The sequence below is a fragment of the Octopus bimaculoides genome, chromosome 5 (assembly GCF_046866305.1).
Source record: "Octopus bimaculoides isolate indiv1 chromosome 5, ASM4686630v1, whole genome shotgun sequence".
NCBI classification, from domain to species: domain Eukaryota; kingdom Metazoa; phylum Mollusca; class Cephalopoda; order Octopoda; family Octopodidae; genus Octopus; species Octopus bimaculoides.
Window position 1 is genome coordinate 103,402,650 of NC_142932.1, and position 20,643 is coordinate 103,423,292.

Genomic DNA, 20,643 nt, shown 5'->3' on the forward strand with positions numbered 1-20,643 from the left:
CCTGCTATGGGTTCGTCGGTCACAGATATCCAGCAGCAAAATAATAGCTAAATCTCCTGTCAAAGATGTATGGAATCTCAGATGTATTGACACACTGGTATCAAAAATAGAAAGTGGAGTATTAAAAAATAATTAATAGCAATAGAAGCAGTATAAATACCAAAAGATAATTTTGATCTCCAACTTAATATGGAGGTCCTGTTAGAAGACAGAATACAGTGTTACCTTTTCAGATAATCTTTTGGTGTTAATATTGCTTCTGTCACTCCGTGTTCCTTTTCTCTTGGACTTCCTTCCATCTCCTGTTTCTGACGAAGAGCTTTGCTCGAAACGTAAAAGTACTTTTCTTTCTTTCCCTGAGCATCTGTTAATACTTTGCATGTACAACGTCCTCGTGTAGTAGTTTTCTTCTTGTGTTTTTCCTATTTTTTTTTAGTAACTATATATATATATATATATGTCTGTTTATTTTTTCTTATTCCTTTCTGTTGAAGACCGTAGGCTTGAAACATAAAGGACTTTTTCACATTCCCGAGTGTCAAACTAATACAACATGAAAAAGTAGAGGTGGTGGTGGCAGCAGCAGTGGCAGTGATGATGATGATGACGACGACGATGATGATGATAGTGATGATGAATAATGTCTTTGTTACTCCAATTTTTTCATTCTATGTTTTCTTTCAAGTAACAAAAAGGAAAATTTTGATTAAACATAGAAATTGTTGAAGGATTTGTTCCCTCTCTTTGTAGATCAACTTTAGTTTGCAGCATATTTTGTCACATTTTCTGGAAAGTGGGTTCTATTTTACAAGGAAACAGCCACTATTCACATATTTTTAACCAATATCTGTATTTACACAAGCCTCTAATCCAACCCAACATCAGAAGAATACACAAACACACCACTATAATACTTGATTATCCTTGAGTTCACTGCGTTACAAGCATTCAGACCAGACTTTCAACTTGGTTCCCTCTCCACCCACATTTTTCCTGCAAATGTTCACTTGCAGATGTTTATATTGGGCATCAAGAGTATCAATCTCACCCAACAAAGGTCTGGAATATTCCCCCACCTCTTCTGACTAAAAACAAAATACCATAAAAAAACACAAGCTAAAAACAAATAAAATAAAGTTATGTCAACCAAATATATTTGAAACAAAATTTTTGATCCATGCAGCCAGTAATAAATAAGAGACTATGTAAAAAAAGATAATGTCTTTAAACTGATTTCGAAGCAAAAATAAAATGCTTATGTGTTTGTAGGAGTAAAAGAGGATTCCAGCAAAGAAAAGAAAATATATCTAGACAGAAATAACTAACTAAATGTAATAATGTACTGAACTATAAACAAAACAGAATCAGTAATTAAGAGAAGGGTAAGATATGACATTAAGCTAATATTACACATTAAGAAATCTGAAGCTATTTGGATGAGAGACTTAAGGTTTGAGAGTGAGTGGAGGAGAGAAAACAGCATAAGATGGAGATAAATAAGATACCAAATGTGTTCAACTAATGTTTTCTTATTGGCTGATATCAATTTTCATAGAATGTATTTTTCCCAGCATTTATTAAAAATACAAATGGCAACATAGTTAGCAATTTGTTTGTACTAAAATGTAATCTGTTGTGTTAGTAAAACATCTGGCTCAAAATGAGTTATTGGTTTATAATAGCATTGTGGTTAATAATACATTACAAGTAGTATAGTTTGTTAATCAGATAAACAATACTGAGATATGCCAATTCACCTAACACAGCATTTCTTTTAAACTGGAATGTCACAGTAGCAAAAAGCTATAATATATGATTTGAAGTTGATATTATTGGTAAACAGCTGTCTGTTTAAGAGTTTAGGGTCTGTGAATCCTTGACACTACTTCTCTACACAATGCTTCTATTTATCCTAATTGAAAAGTATTCAGCTGTTCATGCTAATTGTTAGTTATACTAACCCAATCCTTTCAATAATATCATAGTCTTGCTTTGATGAAAATGAGTATTGGAGCCTAAATTAATGAGTACACATAGAAACTGGATGATTGTGATTCTACTTCTCAGTATATGCAATCACATGACCCCCTTATTTTAGCTTAAACATCATCATCATTGTTTAACGTCTGCTTTCCATGCTAGCATGGGTTGGACGATTTGACTGAGGGCTATGTAAATAATAAATACAATGTGCTACAGCCTGCACAAAAAGCAACTGAAGCTAAATTATGCATAATACCAAACAATATCTGAGTAAATATACTGAATCTTGCAGTGAAGATTGTTTGGACTGAATTTGTTTTGGAAGCTAAAGTCAAATGTGTAAAGAATTTATTTCCATATATTTCCAGGCATTTTTTAAAGGTCTCTAAACAAACAATTATTTCTAACCACTTAGAAAATGAACCTGTTGAACCAACAAGGGATCCACTGAGTTGATAAAGAAGTTATATAGGTTCGCCTAATATGCTAAAGATAGCAACTGAATCACTCTCAAGCTACCATCTGTTAAAGAAAAAAAAAACAAATTGCACAATGTAGTCACTTACATACAAAATGACAGGATGTTCATGGCTACAATGCTTTTTATCATAAATCTGCTTGGTCAGGGTTAGGGGTTAAACAACAACGACAATAGCAACAATAGCAGCATTTTCTTTTTCCTAGGAATAGTTGCCCACAATATATTGGTGCCTTCACCAGAAGGAAGATAATTCTCTCATATGTTTAATGCTTAAAGAAACTTAAAATTTGCTTCTTAGTTGGAGAAAGAAAACAAAAACCTAGCAGCAACTCTCAAAAGCAGGAGAGATAATTTCAAGGAAAACCTAGGAGTATCATGGTATTGTCCAGGGGTTCTCATTTTTTATCTATGGATCCCTTTGATTATTATTTTAGTCTAGTGGACCCCCTTGCCATTTGATGTTTAAAAACTAGTTTTATAGAAACTTCTTTCAAAATTCCTATTTTGCTTTTCACACATTAACTTGTGTAGGTTGAACTATGTAAAATGATAGAGAAAGAAACCTAGCTGTTTCTTGCAATGAATACCAATACATACATCTGAAGCAAAATTTTTTTCAGGGGCCCTTCAAATACTATTCTGGATATCCAATTTACTATTTTGCTGCATGGACTCACAAAAATCTTATATGAACCCTCAGGGGGCATATGGACTCTGGTTGAAAACAACTGGATAACCCTTGAGACAGACAGATACAGGTGGAAGTGACTCAAAAAATAGAAGTGGTGGCCCCCAGATATTGTTGTGTAGAATGTCCAACAAGTGTCCAAACAGCAACTTATATCTTAACAACTGACTTATTTTCTACTAAAACACACTTTTCCACCCATACACTCACTCACACCATTTTTACATGCACACACCTTACACCACCCACATTCACAATCCGTACTCACATACCATAACCTATCCTACACTAACATGCCTCTCTCTCTCTCTCTCTCACACACACACACACACACACACCATCCATTAACATCATGCCTTACTCAACCTGCACACACACACACACACACACATACACACACACACACACACACACACACACATACACACCATCCATTAACATCATGCCTTACTCAACCTGCACACACACATACACTTAAACACATGCACAATTCACTTTATTTACTTCACTAGCCATCACCTGCCACTGAAACACACACACATGCTTGCACTATAAGATGTCTTGCATACACACACACACATGCATACACACAAACAAACACCACCCATTATCGTGTTACCTCTCTCATCATACGCATAAACACCTCCATGCTCACACACAATCATACAAACATACTTAACATATACTACAATTCACCATACTCCCTTCTATCACGTTTCTTGTCACACTTATCCCTCCCCTCACCCATTCACTCATCTCTCTCTGTTTTTTTTTTTTCTTTCCTCTTTTGTTTTTATCCTACCCCGGATATTATTTACTTGGATATCATCTCTACCCGTGATATTTTCGCTTCTATCAGCACGGCAATTCAATCATCACAATACCAGTTGTTATTTTTGTTGGAAAGTTAATAGCATCACCACCTCCACTATTGTTATCTTTACTACCACCAACACCACTACATTAATATGCTGTCCCATCAGTTCTGCTCCACTAAATCTGAAGACTTAACACAAGCAATGGTACACCATTAGTGTAACATACAAGATATGTTGCAATTATTGCAATTTTAAACAATGAAAATTAGTTAAGATTTCTGCTGCAACTGTAACATCATTATATATAGAAGTCAAAATGGGAGGTTTTATACGGTCGTTTGCCCTCCTAGAAATAGTAACTTTGAATTTACACCAATAGTCTTTGCAAAAAATAGGACTGGAGGTATAACAAACTAAAATAATTGAATTTCATTTTGCTTGTTGTGAACCCAAACTTTCTTTGTGTTAGCAAAACCTGCTTGTGAGTTCCATATGAGGTATTTATTGTTGTTTTCTGTTAAGAATAGAGTTCACATTGAACCAGTAAAATCTGTATTTCAACAGCAGCAAGACTCCTGGCTATCTACCAGTAATGGACTGATTTAGCAACAGATTATTCTTAAAACTACTTCCTATATTAGTCAATAATGTTATTTTAACTCTTGATACTAACCTGCCTGAAGCAGACTGTAGTTCTATGACGTAAGCTTCCCATTTTAAAATTATCTAAATAAAACCTTCAATCAAAATTCCATGCTAATTTATGTTCCAAACCCAGTTTAATAATTATTTTCCTGAATCCTTTATTTTCAAAATCAACTGAAACAAAAGTATGTAACAACAAAAATATGTAACAAAAGAATTAAAAGACCGTGCAGATTAGCTTTTACTCACTTCATTATTTATTGACTGGCTTTTCAAGCAGTTACATTGCTGTTTAAAAACACTTTTTTAGTTTTTACTTGCTGGTTCTAGAGAAAGAGGTAATACCCATGACCTTTGCAAGCCGTCCAAGACCTGTGAAACTGATGCAGGAAAGATATAAGCAGGGAGAAGATTCCAGAGGACTAATGTTCTGAGAAGGAAGGACTAGGTAAAGTGGTTACAGAAGAGTCTAAGGGATCAGTTGCTACACCAGTGATGGGAGAAGAGATGAGCATGTTGGGAGTATCTGAATGTAGGTAGCACAAGACATACACATTACATTTTACACTCTACACAGTTTTAAGTACATGGGACTGACATTGCAAGTCTGCGATAAATGGAGACTGTATCATCATCTACACTAGTCAAGGAACATAAATTAACTTTCTTTACCAAATGTCATCTCACCACTTTCACAGGGAACATCAAGCTGGAAGTCTATTATTTTTGGAATGCCTAACATTAGATTTATGTTTCTGAGGATCAGCTATGAAGTAATACAGTCTTGTGTACATGTACATATATATGTATATGTATATACATAAATATATATATACATGATATCCTAGTGATTGGAACAGATAGAAATCCATAGATGGTAAGTCATGTGAATATGGAGGATGTTGAAGAACTTCCCATCCTATAGATCTTATTTTTTACTTGGGTTTGTTTTGAAGAGTGTGGCTGTGAATTGTCATGCTGGAGAACAACACCTTTTCTGATTACCAAAGCTGGCCACTTTTGACGTAATTTTTCATTTACACGATCAAGTTCGTGGCAATAGACATCTGCATTGATGGCCCTTCCATGTTCCTGTGCTCATAATGAACGATACCTTTCATGTTCCACCAAACACAGAGCAAGGATTTTCATGGATGGAGTTTTGGTTTCGGTGTCAGCACTGGCTTTTCATTACATGATAACCATTCTCTTTTTCATTTTCTGTTGTGATGCAAAACCCATTTTTCATCATCTGTAACAATGCACTGCAAAAATGACAGGTTGTTATTCCTGGTTAGAAGACTACTGCAGATGGTGGAACGTTGTGTTCGGTTCTCAAGCATAAGCTCTTTGCATGTTTTCCCAATTTACTTGAGATGTTCGTGGATAGTTGGACACGATACATTAAATTTTTGCACCAAATCTCTGGTGCTTTGATGTAGATCTGATACAACAGTCTCATTTGTCATTTGGAGTGGGCCGTCTTCCAGAGTAAGGTTTGTTGGACATGTCACAATCACCATCTTTAAATTTTTTAAACCACAGCTGACATTTACAAGCTTTCACTGCATCCAGGTAACTTTACAATGTTTTTCATTGCTTCTGTAGTGGTACTTTTCTTTCGAATTTCATACAGTAAGCAATGGTGAATATGTTGTTTCATAAAGTTCTTATTCTCCATGGGGTTAATTACCAAAATAACTATGAATGACTCACTGCCAGATAGAAGAGATGATATACTATTTCTAGACAGTTTCCCATGCATTCATCCTTGGTTATGACGTGATTGGTTGATTCATATTTCATAGTGGTGAAAAAACGCAATTATTTTCTGAACACCCTAATACATAGATGCGTTGCTAGTTTCTCAGAATCTATTATCAAATGAAACCAAGTCATCAAACACACACACACACACACATGCATGTAGATGAGCTTACAACTATGTTGTTTTATAGGAGACAGGACAACAATTTAAAATAGTGCTGCTGCCACCACATTAGCATCTCTAGGGGTAAGATATATTATTCTGCTTACTTTGGTCAACCTAGTTGAAAAATAGACACCACCCCTCCTTTACAGTTGAATTGGTTTGTATTCCAGCACCCTGTTATGTAAACAGATCTTCCAGAAATATGTTTTGTTACAGATATTTTTATGATACTGAGTATCTCCATCAGGATTTTAGATTACAAGACATACATACATACATTAGATGCAGTGAAGGTATGATCATCAGTAAATATATGCAATAAAAGAATATTTCAGGGAATATTTGGGTTAGTATATTCACCAATAGGAAATGATTTAAACTATTTTTAAACATAATATTTCAGTTTTGAATAAAAACATTTTCATTTTTTTATTTAGTTACATATCTATTTTTCCCCCCTATTCAAATCATAAAATTACTGCTAAATTGTAAAAAAAATTATTCTCAATTATGATTTATTACAACCACTCCTTTTCTGCTATATTACTATATACCCAATTCTTAAATGGTAACCACATTTTCTCTTTGCATTCTCTTCTTTCAAATATTGCATTCATAATATATCACTTTTTCTCTCTTTACAAATTGTAGCTGATGCTAAAGAAATCTTATGATTCTAAAAGTGTGAAATGTTCTAAATTACAGTTAGTCAAATCATTATTTAATTGCTGTCTTTATAGTCAAGAAGGTACTTATTTTTTTAATTTTTAATCAGAGGAAGAAGAACTTGACCCTTTGTAGGGTCACTGAGGCTGATGATAGAAAAAGTAATAGGAACTATGATTCAAAGGTTGCTGCAATAAGAAGCAGCACATTACAATATTGAGGTATCCTCAGGCTAGAAACCTTGTCCAAATGCTTGCAACAAAATAGACCCAGCTGAAAGCAACCAAAAGCCAGATAACTGGGTGACAAATTAAGATCACCACACAAAAACTGATACAATCCGTCCAACAGATTTCTGCAGTTTCCTTCTACATAATTTTACTCACTGCAAAGGCTATGGTATAAGACACTTGTGGATTTGATCCCAAATATCTAGGCAGCAAGATGAAACTCAGAACCATGAGAACGTGAAGCTAATTTCTTAACCTCATCACAATATCACAAAAGTAAAGAAACTTAACTTTCAATGATCAGTTTATCAAGCAGTAAATATGCACCAAGGTAAACTATATATAGTTTGATCCTACACGCAATTGTATAAACACGGCTTTGATAACTCTCAGTAGTAGAACCACATTTTCCTATAAAAAAGAGTACAAGATGTGGATATCTTGAGTAGCTAAGACATACCAAAAACAATGTTGTAAGGAATACCTTACAGAAACAACCAATTAATCAATCAAGACTGGCAGTAGCGAAATGTATACTATCTCATGTGCTATGAACTTCATTTTCCAAATTCTTAACCAAATCAACATAAGTGAGACATACTTAGAAAGCTAACCAAGTGATAAGATTCACTGATCTCATAAGGTGTTAGATTTAAAACCAGAATGATGATGACTCCATGTAGGTCAAAAGACAAGATTTTATTGTTCTGAATTTCTCAATAATTTATAGATCAGAGTTCAAATTCAACTACAATAAGCAAAAGCAATTCATCCATCCAAAACTAATACAATAAATTACCATACCAAGACCAGAGAAATTGATGCCATTAACCTTCTGCTTAAACAATTGCAAGAAAATCATGAGCAGAAAATGAATTCCAGAGGACCAATATTCTAGTGAGGAAAGACTGGATGTATTGGTCCCAGTGAGACTTGAGGGAGAGCAGAGAAGAACAGAGTGGACTTGCTATGATTGGTCAATAGAGATGGCACAAAACTGACTGGCTTTAGGACAGCAGCCATTGTAGTTGCAGTCAAAAAAGCAGAAAGAAGCCAGCATATCTGTGAGTCAAAGACTGTATCAATCAGGAACCTCTTACCAAACAGTCAAGTAGCTTTACTTTAAATGTGAACTAGAAAGTCAGTGTGTGTAGTAGCAGCACCATTTTATATATATAGAAGCAATACCCATTATTGATCTTAATTGAGCTCTTCACAAAATTAGTAACTGATGGGGGTAGGGGAAGTATTTTCTGACCCTGAGTAAGAAAGCAGTCTTTCCTCTGTCAGGTGAGCTTCTCACTGATGGTGAGTCGGAGCATCTTGAGACATTCTAACTGAGTGGAGTAGGTGTGATAAGGTTTTTTTGATTTTTTTTAGTGATTGTATATTTTTGTTAAGACAAAACTGATATAATCCCACCAGGGGATGTAGGTTTAGTTTGAGGTATTTAGATTCATGTGAATTCTACTAGCATGCTGAAGGTTAGAGAAGAATGAAGAGTGATATCATCTGCATAAGATTGAAGACTGTTGATTGTAACAACTTGCAGGTCATTGATGCATAGGGAGAAAGAGTGTGAGGGATGAAACTGAACTTTGGTATACAACCAAAGTTGATAGAGTGTGGTATCAGAGAAAGCTCTGTCAGCAAATGCTGTGATAGTGCAGTTTGACAAGAAGAGACAAGAGACTGATGGAACCCTTGGTCAGACAGTGTTGAAAGGATTTTACATAAAACAGCACCAAATCCTAATTTACATAAAGTAAACCAACAACCAATATTAATTGATATGTATGTATACCAACAACCAAAGTTAAGTTAACCACATGTAAACTAACAGTCCATAATTTGTCCACATGTAAACCAACAGCCAATACTAATTCATCCACAGGTAAAAGCTATAGCAAATGCTAATCTATCCACAAATACTGATCTGTCCTAGCTACAGCCATTATCTACCCACATGTAAAACTATAAGCAATAATAATCAATTTATGGATAAGCCAACAGCTAATACTAATCCATCTATGGAAAGGTCTAATAATGGGAATGCCTTTGACAATCAAGAAGTCTTCAAAGGTTGATGTTAAGATACAGTTTTGTGACATTGAACAGAGAGAGAAAAATCTCCTTCTAGATAGGACACTAGTATATGCCAAGTTAGCATTCTCAAAGGTTCTGGTTATTGCCAGTAACTAAGTGAACTGGAATATTTACAACAAAGTCTCAGCAGTGATTTGAATTCAAGACCTTTAAGTTGGTAATTCAATAGTATATCATCTTTCCCAGTTATTTTGATTCTGAAATTCATATGTAAACCAGTAGCCAATCAACGTGTAAATTTACAGCTAATTATGATCAGCCTATCTGTGAAGCAACATACCACAGCAACAAGCAATAACCAACATTAGGTTACCAATATGTGACCAACAACCAGCAACAATGAAAAGAATCAAAGTCAATGAGTGTGTCTCTGCATGGTTGTTCAAACAGCTAGAAATAGTAACTAAATTTCTCTCTTTAAAAAAGGGGTGGATACCATGGATGATTTAGTGTGAGATTTTTTTTAGATGTATGAAAAGATAAAATGGACATGTGTTTAGAATGCCCTTTACAATAGGCCTGCTTCAGCAGGGCTGAGTTAAATCAAAACAATAATAATAACAAGTAGTACAACAACAGTTGGTTCACAATTGGATGTATGTTAGTCTACGTTTGCTTATGTATATTTTAAAGTTGTTTAAGTAAATGTGTTCTGAGTTTGTTTATGCTTTCATTCACTTATTAGTATAGTATTTCTATTCTATCTACAACCTTAGCTCTCAAGCATTCACACACGCACGCACGCACACACCTATATATATGAGCGTGGCCGTTGCCAGTACCGCCTGACTGGCTCCCGTAGGATTTTCGAGTGAGATCGTTGCCAGTGCCCCTGGACTGGCTTGTGCGGGTGGCACATAAAAGACACCATTTCGAGCATGGCCGTTTTCGTGCGGGTGACACGTAAAAGCACCCACTACACTCTCTGAGTGGTTGGCGTTAGGAAGGGCATCCAGCTGTAGAAACTCTGCCAAATTAGATTGGAGCCTGGTGTTGCCATCCGGTTTCACCAGTCCTCAGTCAAATCGTCCAACCCATGCTAGCATGGAAAGCGGACGTTAAACGACGACGATGATGATGATGATATATATAGGGATTGACAGTAACCTGCTTCTCCAACATACTGAGAATTCAGAAATAGCAGTCAAAGAACTACTGATTTCAAAACTACAAATTATTACTCTAGATTGATAGCGATATTTTTGATACACACAGAACAAAAAACAGTAGAGAAGAGTAAAAAAACCACCTGCCTTTAGTTAATTTAGTACGATCGTTTCACAGTTAAGAGTAAAGAATACTCTATTCTGATCTTCAGCTAAATATTCTAATAAATTTGTTAATGTCTAAATAACTCACGTTAATTTTGACCATGCGACATCAATACCACGTGAGGAAGACGTTAAGAAATTTATCGGCCAGTGAGTTCAAAATCTCTCGCCCTAATGAATTCAATTCAGTGTGCATCATAAATAGTCCCGCATAGAAAAGAGACCCGTACGAACTTCTTGCGGTTTAACTATTCACCTTAGAGGTATTATTAAAATATAGATATGCAGGGCAGGGAATCGTCAATTAGTAATAAAATTAATAATTAACAATTTTGCCGGGTAGCTCAGTATGAAAAAACCTTTTCGGTAAAAATCATTTATAATCATAAATATATAGGGATTGACAGTAACCTGCTTCTCCAACATACTGAGAATTCAACTGTTTTTTGTTCTGTGTGTATCAAAAATATCGCTATCAATCTAGAGTAATAATTTGTAGTTTTGAAATCAGTAGTTCTTTGACTGCTATTTCTGAATTCTCAGTATGTTGGAGAAGCAGGTTACTGTCAATCCCTATATATTTATGATTATAAATGATTTTTACCGAAAAGGTTTTTTCATACTGAGCTACCCGGCAAAATTGTTAATTATTAATTTTATTACTAATTGACGATTCCCTGCCCTGCATATCTATATACATATATATATATATATATATCATCATCATCATCGTCGTCGTTTAACGTCCGCCTTCCATGCTAGCATGGGTTGGACGATTTGACTGAGGAATGGTGAAACCGGATGGCAACACAAGGCTCCAATCTAATTTGGCAGAGTTTCTACAGCTGGATGCCCTTCCTAACGCCAACCACTCAGAGAGTGTAGTGGGTGCTTTTACGTGTCACCTGCACGAAAACGGCCACGCTCGAAATGGTGTCTTTTATGTGCCACCCGCACAAGAGCCAGTCCAGGGGCACTGGCAACGATACTTAATTTTTGAGGATTTAAAAAAAAAAATTTTTGATGAAAACAGTGACTTTCTACACTTACTTTTTCGTTTTCATTTTTACTGTAATTTCCTTATATTTGAAAGAGAAATAAATACAGAAAAAAAAAAATATATATAATTGACAACTGATGTCTTATATCCTGAAGAATATAGGTTACAGTCTAAAGAAGCAGCCAAACAAATTAAATAGAAAACATTGTTTTTACAAATGAAATAGTGAATAATTTGAAAGTCAACAAAATTTTTTTATGCTGACAATTGTAGTTAACCAGAACAAACTATGACAGCTATTACTAACAATAACAGTGATAAGACTGTAAAAAATATATTTAACAATGGTAGAATACACTCAGGAAAGTGCATACTATCATTCTACTATTAAAAGACCCAGAGAACAGCAGATGGTGCCCAGAATTTTCATTAGTTAGCAATATTTTGAGCAACAAAATTAAACAAAAATAGCAATGAATGAATGAAAAGGAAAAGAAAAAAAATGAAATATTTAAATTTTGCAAAGGGTGTGTCTGTGATACCTCATGTTTAACTCTATATTGTTCTGTTTGGTCATTTGTTCACATGTTATGCTTTAGTTTCTTACAGGGGGGGGGATGAGAGTGAGAGGGGGGAGTGAGAGAGGGAGGGTGATAGAGGGAGAGTGATAGAGGGAGAGAGATTGATAGAGGGAGAGAGAGTGATAGAGTGATATATATGTGTGTGTGTGCATGAGAGAGAGAGAGCAAGAGAGATCTAGCTGCTATTTTGTGTGTATGTGTGTGTGTGTGTGTGTGTGTGTGTATTTCTTAATTAGTAGTATCTTTAGATAATTTTAGTTTAAAATTTCTAGAAGTTTTTTTTTTTTTTTATTTATCAACGTCCTAACTAAATCTGATATGAGTATGTCTCATAAGTTTGAAAGTTTGACTATCTTGTGACACTGTTAACCAAACATTGGGCAGCAAACATCTCAAACTAAATCGTTTTTGCTTGGAGATCTAAACTGTGAGTCCAGATGCAATGACTGAATTAACCTTAATTAACTGCACAGACGGTAAGAATTGTAGAGAGGTCTGAATACCCAAAACACATAATCAAATTTTAATCAGATTACAAGTTAGACTATATTTGACATAACAAACTGAAGATGGAATGCAGTTTCACAAAATATAGAGGAGAGTGTTTCATAGCAAAGTTATACTGTGTTCAAAATGTTTCATAGAGGGAAATATCGGCTCTTTATCACTTGACCTGCTTAAAATAGCAGCTCGATCTCTCTCAAACCACACCCTACCATCTTAACCCTTTCATTACAGTATTTATTTTGAGATGATGCTCTGTGTTTCTTTCAATTAATTTTAAATATAACAAAGAATTTAGTCAAATAACTTAGTTATCATTAAGCTAGTATTGGGAACATAAATTGTGACTAAGGTTTGGTGGAAGATTTTAATTCAAAACTTATGAAAACAAGACATTTGTACTACAAAGCCAGAGGCAGTTACAGGCAGGTTGGTATCAATAGGGTTAAAGAAAGGGAATAAGATGGTTATACCTTAAATGCACTTAAGTTTATGCTTTAGTTTCCTTGACTGCAGAGAGATTCTAGAATTTATCAGTTGAGAATGTACAACAACAAAAAGTTTTAAAAGAAATATATCATAAATGTGTATCTACATACACACATCCATATATGAAGGTGTGTGGCTTAGTGGTTTGGGTAAACAGCTCGTGATTGTAAGTGATGCATTTTATCCTTGAACAAGACACTTTATTTCGAGTTGCACCAGTTCACTCAGCTGGCAAAAATGTGTTGTACCTGTAATTCAAAGGGACCAGCCTTGTCACATTGTGTGTCATGCTGAATCTTCCTGAGAACTACATTAAGGTTAGACATGTCTGTGGAGTGCTCAGCAACTTGCACATTAATTTCAAGAGCAGGCTGTTTCATTGATCAGATCAACTGGAACGCTCATCATTGTAACCAACAGAGTGCCAGTTTAACACACACACACACACACACACACACACACACACACACACACATATATATATATATATATATATATATATATATATTCATCATTAATAGTGATAGAAGCAGTGTTAATATCAAAATGTAGTATATATCACCCACTTTACATGGAAGTTGTGCTAAAACCCAGAATAATGCATTATCTACCAAGAGAGTACCTCTGATATGGACTTGTGGTGCATAAAAGCACTCATGTTTATATCACTGAACTGCCAGGACATTCAGTGAAAGCAACTGGATCTGTGGAAGAATTGGATTCTTCACCACAACAATGCACCCTGTCACCAAGCTCTCCTCGTTTGTGAGTTTCTTGCCAAAAACAACATGGTATTGCTTCTGCACCAGCCCTATTTACCAGATTTAGCACCTGCAGACTTCCATCTCTTCCCCAAGATGGAAATACAGCTCAAAGGTTGCCATTTTAACACCATTGTCAAGATCCAGATAGAATTGCAGAACGTCCTCAACTCACAGAAAACAACTTCCAGGCCAGATTCCAAAAATGGCAGGAACACTGGGACCAGTTTATTGCTTTGCAAGGTGACTATTTTGAAGGAGATGACGTTAAAACTTAGGCGAATGAGTTATTTTTTTTTATTAAATATAACTAATCCTGGAACTTTTTGATACCATCTTGTATATTTATAAATTATTCTTCAGAGAGGAGGTATCTTCTTAATTCAGTTCCTTATAAAGGTTTTCTTGCTTCACAAGATAAATAGGAACCATCTTATATCTAAGTAAATACAACAATTATATAACAATGTAAAAAAATCACAATGAAAAATACAAATGAATTATTTATTTACTTTAACTATCATTTTCAAACTATTATTGAAATTAAATAAATAAAAGTAAGGAAATATAAAATTTTTTCCTGGAATCTAGTTATTATGTATTAAAAAAGGATTGCACTCAACTTTTCAGCAAGATAATTTACAAAGAGAAAAAAATTACTTATGTTTAATTTCATGGTACATTAAAAGCTTATGGCTCTAACATCAGTACATTATACTGCCCAGTTTCCCATCAAACGGTTTTAGTTACACAAAGTAAATATATTATTAAACATACCCACCACTTAAACATAAAAAGCAAGCAACTCTCACTATCAATTCAATGCTAGAACTCACTATCAGTGAATCTTCTCCAAGCAACACATATTCTCGGCATAATAAAGATTGCATCTCAGCCGAAAAGCAGTCCACTTCACACCCAACAAACTACTAATCCTCTACAAAGTGCAGGTAAGACCTACAATAGAGTACTGCTCCTACATTTTGCTTGGTGGTGCAGCTATACACATAGGCACTCTGGGCCATATCAAAAGATAAACCACTTGACTGATTGACATGAAGTCGTTCACAAATACACATCAGCCGTTGGTGCACAGACATGCTGTTTCCTTTTTCTGCTTTTACTACCACAACTACGTTGGCCTATACTTCATGAATCTGGTTGACCACATGCCACTGAAATTCAGACATTCTTAATTCATTTGTTTCTCCTTGTCTTGTTATACACACTGTGTATATCCCCATGCCATCCCCAAACCACAAACTAGCTATCAAAGCCAGAACTTTCTTCCCAGAAAGTGGACCCTCAGGTATTCTCCTCGCCCCATCCACCCAGTATGTGTTTTCCTGCAGCTGTCTATTTACAACAGTTCAAGCACAATATTAAAGGCATCAATCTCCAGCAATCTCCTTCCTCAAAAGCAAACCAATAAAAAGGAATAATATTCTCACATTATTTGGTTTCTGTATGTCATTTTAAGTCCAAATTCAATTATTCATAGTCAGACTCATGCAGCTTGTATTAATTTATCAGAAAGCAGATATTCTATCTACAAAAGTATTCCTTAAAATATTGTATTTGACAACTTAACTTGCAACTAATTTAATATTTTATATTATTTTGATTAATGTATCCTTGACACCAACTCTGAGAAACAAACCTTTTTAAATTCAAGAATTAATAATAAAGTGAGTTGAGATTGCTCTTTACATGATATGAATAAATATATTCAGTACATTCATTATGTTGATGAGAGAATCCTTGAATCAAATTTCCAAGTTAAAGAGGAAAACTGATTGTTAGTCTTGTTGGGATCTTTATGAGTCCCAACTTGGTTGCAATCATAGGATAGCTCAATGAAGAAAAAAAAAAGACTTTATGAAATTCTGTTTAAATAGTGCTGGACTGACAATAAACAATCCAGAAAAATTATGGAAGTCACTCCACAGCATAAAGATTTCCTTTGATTCACTTAGATGAGAAAAAAAATAACCACATTTTATTGTAGCAAACTAATGAGAGAAACTACGAAAACAAACTGCAGTTAATACATTAGTTGATTAATGGCATATTAATCAGTGATACTGCTAAAAATATATAAAGAAATCACCCACATAAAAGTAAACTTTATAAATATGTATTAAGAGTTTTCATGTTGGATAATTTTACTCTAAAAACATTATCCATAAAAAAGAAAAAAATATCAAAGAAAATTTCAAATCAATTTATTTGTCTCACCCAAGTTTCAAAAGATCTTCAATGAATTTATCAAACAGATTTGACAGAGTTGATTTACATACCTGGTAAGGTCGCCGTTCAAGATCAATAAAGTCTGATGTATCAACTTCAGGAAATTGTTGGTAAAACATAAGATTCTGCACTGTTGTATCTTGTTTAGCATCAGCCATGAGGTAGGTGTATGCTGCAGCTACAGCTTCTTTTACATTATCCATCTAGAAAAACAACAGAAAAAAATATTATAGAAATAAAGATAACAATAAAATATCAACAGCACCAAGTAGTAGTAGTGGTGGTGGTGGTGGTACCACTACCCTATTTCTTTTTCTTGGTTACATCCTTTTTTTCTTGTTTGTTTTAATCTAGTGTGAATGGAAATGTTTTCACAAATTTAGATGTTTGCAGGCATGGTTGCATGACTGAAAAGTTTGCTTCCCAACCACATCGTTTTGGGTTCAGTCCCGCCATACTGCACTTTGGACAAGTACCTTCTGCTATAGCCCTCCCCACCCCAGCTGAACAAAACCTTTGAGTAGATTTGGTAAATTGAAATTGAAAGAAAACCATTGTATATGTATATGTGTGTATCTATATAAATGTATTATTGTATATATGTATGTGATTGTGTGCATGTCTCTGCATTTGTTCACATCTGTGATTGCTTGTAAGAAAGTTATGGTAGGCAGTGTTATAGTTATCAGTTCTCCGGTCAACAAATTATCTGGTCACTTCAAACTACGTGGAATACAAGATGCCATACTTGAAAAGCAGATAAGAGATACTATTGGGAGAGGTATCTAGTTGTAAAACAATACCTAAAAATACCATATTCACCCAACCCATACAAGAAATATAGAAGCAGATATAAAACAAAAGGGCAAATGAAAGCACAGTGTCAAAGAAAGAAATTTTACAATTTGATACTCTTTCTGACAATAAGCACACATCTGTGAAGTTTGGGTGGAAAATTTTTAGCTAATCAGACCAAGAAACCAGCAAAGTTATGTCTACTGTCTAGGGACACAATACAATGGTTGAAGCAAGGCTTAGATTCATGATCATGCATTCAATAGTCCAGCATTTTAACCTCAGTCATTGTCCTTCATATATATATATATAAATATTTATTTATTTATTACTGGTGAAGGCCAGTTTATTGGGTTACCCTGGGTTTCACCAGTAATAAATATAGACTGCTCTACTTCTCAGAGTGTGCTTTTTCTCCAGATTTATGTTTTTCTAAAAAAAAAAAACAATATATTTATATTTCGTTTTGGGATTTGGTTTGCAAGATTCTTTATGTGAGTTCATGTGTTGAAGCATATTCTGTTAACGACTACTGAAAAGTCTGCAAGACGCAACGAAAATTTTAGAAAAATAAAAAAGAAATTTTACCAGTGAGTGTGTTAAATAATAAGGCACCAAAAGAGAATGACTCTCCCCAGACACAACAGGATATATATATATATATATATATATATATATATATATATATATATATATATATATATATATTCTATTCTTTACTTGTTTCAGTCATTTGACTGCAGCCATGTTGGAGCACCACCTTGAAAGATTTTAAGTCAAATGAATCGACCCTAGGACTTACTTTATTTTTAAAGCCTAGTACTTATTCTATCAGTCTTTTTTGCTGAATCGCTAAGTTATGGGGACATAAACACATCAACACCAGTTGTCAAGTGGTGGTGGCAGACAAACACAGGTACAAAGTTACATACACACAGGCATATACATTATCATCATCATCGCTTAACGTCTGCATATGAAAGGCTTCTTTCAGTTTCCATCTATGATACCTACTCACAAGGCTTCGGTTGGTCTGGTACTATAGCAGAAGACATTTGTCCAAAGTGCCACACAGTCATATATATATATGAATTTTCATCTTCTGAAAATTTTGCTTCTCTCTCTCTCTCTCTCTCTCTCTCTCTCTCTATCTCTCTCTCTCTCTATATATATATATATATATATATATATATATATATATATATATATATATATATATATATATATATATATATATATATATATATAATTTAGATGAGATGCAGTTTGGGTTCGTGCCAGGTAAAAGCACTACTGATGCCTTATTTCTAGTGAGACAGTTGCAGGAGAAATACCTAGCTAAGGATAAACCTCTGTACCTGGCTTTCGTTGACATGGAGAAAGCCTTTGACAGGGTCCCCCGATCCCTTATCTGGTGGTCAATGAGGAAACTTGGGATAGAAGAATGGTTAGTGAGAGCTGTGCGAGCCATGTACAGAGATGCTGCCAGTAAGGTGAGGGTTGGAAATGAGTACAGCAATGAATTCCGGGTAGAGGTAGGGGTCCACCAAGGTTCCGTCCTCAGCCCCCTCTTATTTATCATAGTCCTCCAGGCAATCACAGAGGAGTTCAAGACAGGTTGCCCCTGGGAGCTCCTCTATGCTGATGACCTTGCCCTAATTGCGGAGTCACTATCAGAACTAGAGGAGAAGTTTCAGGTGTGGAAGCAAGGTCTAGAATTGAAGGGCCTTAGAGTCAACCTAGCTAAAACCAAAATCCTAATAAGTAGGAAGGTAGATAAAACACAAACCCCTTCGGGTAGATGGCCCTGCTCAGTATGTAGAAAAGGAGTAGGTAGTAACTCTATAAGATGTACCCGGTGCAAGCTATGGACACATAAGAGGTGCAGCAACATCAAAGGCAGGTTAACTAGCAAGTTAGTTTTTGTTTGTGGCAGATGTTCAGGTGCAATAAAGACTGTAAACAAACAGGAAACAACTTCTATCTCATTCCAGGGTGAAAAACTAGAGGTAGTCGATAGCTTCCGCTATCTGGGCGACCAAGTTAGTAGTGGGGGTGGGTGCGCTGAAAGTGTAGCTGCTAGAATAAGAATAGCCTGGGCAAAGTTTAGAGAGCTCTTACCCCTGCTGGCGACAAAGGGACTCTCACTCAGAGTAAAAGGCAGACTGTATGACGCATGCGTATGAACAGCCATGCTACATGGCAGTGAAACATGGGCTGTAACTGCTGAGGACATACGTAAGCTTGCAAGGAATGAAGCCAGTATGCTCCGTTGGATGTGTAATGTCAATGTGAATACCCGTCAGAGTGTAAGTATCTTGAGAGAAAAGCTGAACATTAGAAGCATCAGTTGTGGTGTGCAAGAGAGACGATTGCGCTGGTATGGACATGTGGTGACAATGGATGAGGATAGCTGCGTGAAAAAGTGCCACACCCTAACAGTTGAGGGAACCCGTGGAAGAGGTAGGCCCAGGAAGACCTGGACTGAGGTGGTGAGGCAAGACCTTCGTACATTGGGCCTCACCGAGGCGATGACTACTGACCGAGACCTTTGGAAATGTGCTGTGCGTGAGAAGACCCGGCAAGCCAAGTAAGATCGTTGCCAGTGCCCCTGGACTGGTTCTTGTGCGGGTGGCACATGAGATGCACCATTTTGAGCGTGGCCGTTGCCAGTACCCGCCTGACTGGCTCCCGTAGGATTTTCGAGCGAGATCGTTGCCAGTGCCCCTGGACTGGCTTGTGCGGGTGGCACATAAAAGACACCATTTCGAGCGTGGCCGTTTTCGTGCGGGTGACACGTAAAAGCACCCACTACACTCTCTGAGTGGTTGGCGTTAGGAAGGGCATCCAGCTGTAGAAACTCTGCCAAATTAGACTGGAGTCTGGTGTTGCCATCCAGTTTCACCAGTCCTCAGTCAAATCGTCCAACCCATGCTAGCATGGAAAGCGGACGTTAAACGATGATGATGATGATGATGATATCACACATGAAATCTTTCAAGCGGGATCGTTGCCAGTGCCCCTGGACTGGCTCTGGTGCGGGCGACACATAAAATCTTTAGAGCGGGATCGTGGCCAGTGCCCCTGGACTGGCTCATGTGCGGGCGATACATGAAATCTTTCGAGCGAGATCGTTGCCGGTGTCCCTGGACTGGCTCTGGTGCGGGCGACACATAAAATCTTTAGAGCGGGATCGTGGCCAGTGCCCCTGGACTGGCTCATGTGCGGGCGATACATGAAATCTTTCGAGCGAGATCGTTGCCGGTGTCCCTGGACTGGCTCATGTGCGGGTGACACATGAAATTTTTCGAGCAGGGTCGTTGCCAGTGCCCCTGGACTGGCTCATGTGCGGGCGACACGCCCCTGGGCCGGCTCTTGTGCGGGTGACACATGAGATTTTTAAAGTGGGATCGTTGCCAGTGACCCTGGACTGGCTCTTGTG

General features: G+C 36.2%; 1 protein-coding gene across 1 annotated transcript in view; it reads right to left on the minus strand.

Annotated features, from left to right (window-relative positions):
* LOC106883505 (prolyl 3-hydroxylase 2) overlaps positions 1–20,643 on the minus strand; it is a 105,944-nt gene that overhangs the window by 38,985 nt on the left and 46,316 nt on the right. Inside the window, exon 3 of the mRNA XM_089353115.1 lies at positions 16,457–16,609. Coding sequence (XP_089209241.1) covers positions 16,457–16,609 — 153 coding nt within the window. The remainder of the gene's footprint in view (positions 1–16,456; positions 16,610–20,643) is intronic.